At 35.9% G+C, this 2897-nt stretch overlaps 1 protein-coding gene across 1 annotated transcript; it reads right to left on the bottom strand.

Annotated features, from left to right (window-relative positions):
• Positions 1 to 406: 406 nt before the first annotated feature.
• LOC141710764 (uncharacterized) lies at positions 407 to 2511 on the bottom strand. Its single transcript, XM_074513295.1, has 3 exons — positions 1517 to 2511; positions 863 to 1176; positions 407 to 772 (listed from the first exon to the last, which is right to left on the bottom strand). Exons 1-3 carry the CDS (start codon positions 2462 to 2464, stop codon positions 610 to 612), a joined length of 1425 nt encoding a protein of 474 aa, XP_074369396.1. The 5' UTR covers positions 2465 to 2511; the 3' UTR covers positions 407 to 609.
• Positions 2512 to 2897: the final 386 nt, after the last annotated feature.

Below are 2897 nucleotides of genomic sequence, written 5' to 3'. Positions count from 1 at the left end.
CTCTGGATTTCAGGATCTGTTACGGTACTATCCTAAACCTTTCATATTCCAGTTAACTGAACGCCATGACTAATTAAGAAAAAAAAAACATCATTTTTAAAACTTTTAGTATGTAATATAACAATATTTACAATTTGATAGCATGATTGTAATCAACAATGGCGAGTTTTGGAAGTTAACCGGCGACAGTTATGTTCAGAATTTTCTTTTTACTGTTACAATATCAAAGCCCAGCAAAGTGGGCACCAATTCTAGTATTCGATTATTTACTCAGCACATGTATATATTTCTAAACATGCTCTTCCCAGCATTAGAACTAGAACAAGTTACTGCGAGTTCATCAAAACACACTTAGCTTAATAGGATTTAAGCTTATAAAAATACTAAGCTTTACAAGGACTACTTTCAAAAAAAATAGTAAATGATCCCTTCACTTCTTTTGCCTAGAAATTTTCATAATGAGTTGCAACTGTAAAATGATCACAAAGAGAAGTGCTGGGAAAAAGTTCATGCTTAGTTCATCTGAATAGCCAAACATACTTAAAGAAACTACAATAGTAGAGTTATAAAATAGTAAGAAAAGAATGAAATGTTCATGGTACTAAGACGTTATGCCTCCTCCAGCTGCTCCCTCAATTTATATAAGGACCTCAATTTTTCTCTATTCACTTTGTCCAGCATGTAGCCAAGTATGGTATTTGTAGTGCTAGGCTTGATTCCTCTCATCTCCAAATACTTCTTGAATTGTTCTTTCAGGTTGTCGTTCAGTTCACTGGGATTAAGAGTTATACATTGTAATACACAAAATTGGTTAGTTTTCATTTAACAAAATGGTAACATCACGGAAAATAATGACACTCACCTAAAAACGAGTTTGTCAGTTTCATAACTTCCGTAAACATTTTCAATTAGGATTCCGTTGCTGAATGCTGAACAATCAAAAGCAATGTCTCTCTCTCCGTGGATGTCAGAACAGATTTCAACAGTTAGCGGCATTATAAAGTTGCTACTCTTGTGATACTGATAGTTGTGAACTGTTATAGGAGTAAAGACTGAAGGTGTCTTGACGGTGATGAAAACCTTTTCTAATTTGTAACTCCCCTTTAAAGTTACTGTAGCCTCCCCAGGAAAATCATCTTCCAGCTTGAAGGGGAAATCCTCCGGAAAGTTTACACTCTACAAATGCAGATAAAGTAGTACAGGTTAATTACAGCTAGGCTTTGCGTTGATAAAAGAAGGCTAAGATAACTGATTTTCTACATGTCTAAATACTACACACCGTAAACTCTGTTTTTTTTCATAAACTCTGTTCTTTTTTATTCATATAAATATTATTCTTTCTATGCATCAGATTTGAAGAACACGTAGGGGGTAGTTGGGAGGACAGATGAAATCATACTTTAGACATTATACTCATCACTCTGTGTTATTTGGTAATTTACGGGATAAAAATGGACAATATGAAAAAGGATAAACACAACAAGTATAGATGTACTAAATAATACCAATAACAAACCTGACTAGACAGACAACTTAAGTCCTCAGCAAGCGATATCTCTGATTCAATTTCTTCAAGTAATGCATTGTGTTCTTTGCCATCAGTAACCATCTCTTTGTTTCCCTCAGGTTCAGTCTTCTCTATTTCTGCATCATGACTAGCCATATCATGGGAGATATTACTTATCCTTTCTGTGGCCTTCTCTTCACTCTTCTGTATTTCTTCTGAGAAATCATTTATCTTGTCTGCCGCTATCTTCTCATTTTTGTCCCCGATGTCACTCTCCGATATCTCCTCAGAGACATCCCCTGTTTCACTCTTCTGTACCTCCTCTGATAATTGACTCGTATTTTCTGCCGCCTTACTATCCTGACTGATCACAATTTTTGTATTAAAGTGAGTAGCCATTGCTTTGGAAAAATCACTAATCGTCCCAGTCGCCTTCTCCTCACTGCCACTGTCCCTTGTTTCCTCTAAGGAATGGCACATCGTGTCTGTATTAAAGTGAGTAGCCATTGCTTCTGAGAAATTACTCTTCTCTATCTTCTTTTCGTTGTCGTTCAGGATTGAATCACAAACATAATTATCGTCATCTGAGCCAACATAATCACTAACATATCCACCACCACCACCAGCAGGCCGCTGAGCGATGGTTTTTTGCATTGTGCTGACCACTTCACTTAATAAACTGAATTCTTTTCGCAGTGATTCAACGTCCTGACGTAGAGATTTGACAGTCCAAATTAAATCTTCAGAATCCGATTTTTGCATGTCATCAGAAACCACAGGGGAGGCTGAAAAATGACGAATAAAGGATCCAATTAAAGGTTTGCTGCATGTTTTCGAATCACGATTAACAGTAGTAGGAAAAACTACGCGGGTGTGATTAAGAGCAGTAGAGAAGGTGCGGCGGCAGTGGTGTAGAGGAGTAGAATTTGACAAGCGAAGTACCCTAGTTAGAGCCATTCAACGATAAAACATTAGGGTTTCGAATAGTATATAAGGAGTTGCTTACTCCTAATAAAACTCAATTAAGCTTGGTACCCAAGTTAAATATCTTAATTATAAATCATCCTGATACTTATCTTTTACAATTTTCAGGACTCAAAAGAAACTAAATCATTGATATAAAATATGTTTACGTGTCTTTGTGTTTTCTTCCTTGATGTAATAGGGATTACTAAATTTCATAAAACTTGCATTTTGTATACCATTATTTTCTCTTCCTTTCCTGTTTTGCTAGAGTATTTTTTTATCGGTACAAAGTTTTGGACCCCAAAGTATTTCAATTTTAATGACCCTTATATTACACTTTGATTACAGGAGCCCGGGTAAAAACCAATTATTGGGCCGTTAAAGTCCGACATCTAAGTTTTTATATTTTTCTGGAACCGACAAA

The sequence above is a fragment of the Apium graveolens genome, chromosome 3 (assembly GCF_009905375.1).
Source record: "Apium graveolens cultivar Ventura chromosome 3, ASM990537v1, whole genome shotgun sequence".
NCBI classification, from domain to species: domain Eukaryota; kingdom Viridiplantae; phylum Streptophyta; class Magnoliopsida; order Apiales; family Apiaceae; genus Apium; species Apium graveolens.
Note: the sequence above shows the minus strand (reverse complement) of the source record. Positions and strands in the feature narration are given on the sequence as shown.

What these genes read in the sequence shown, in the direction of transcription:
- LOC141710764 (XM_074513295.1), bottom strand. Translation starts at nt 2,464, where the DNA reads ATGGCTCTAACTAGGGTACTTCGCTTGTCAAATTCTACTCCTCTACAC. An exon ending in TAAGTTGTCTGTCTAGTCAG is followed by an intron (nt 1,177 to 1,516) that starts GTTTGTTATTGG and finishes CTGCATTTGTAG; the next exon opens with AGTGTAAACTTTCCGGAGGA. An exon ending in ACTGACAAACTCGTTTTTAG is followed by an intron (nt 773 to 862) that starts GTGAGTGTCATT and finishes TCTTAATCCCAG; the next exon opens with TGAACTGAACGACAACCTGA.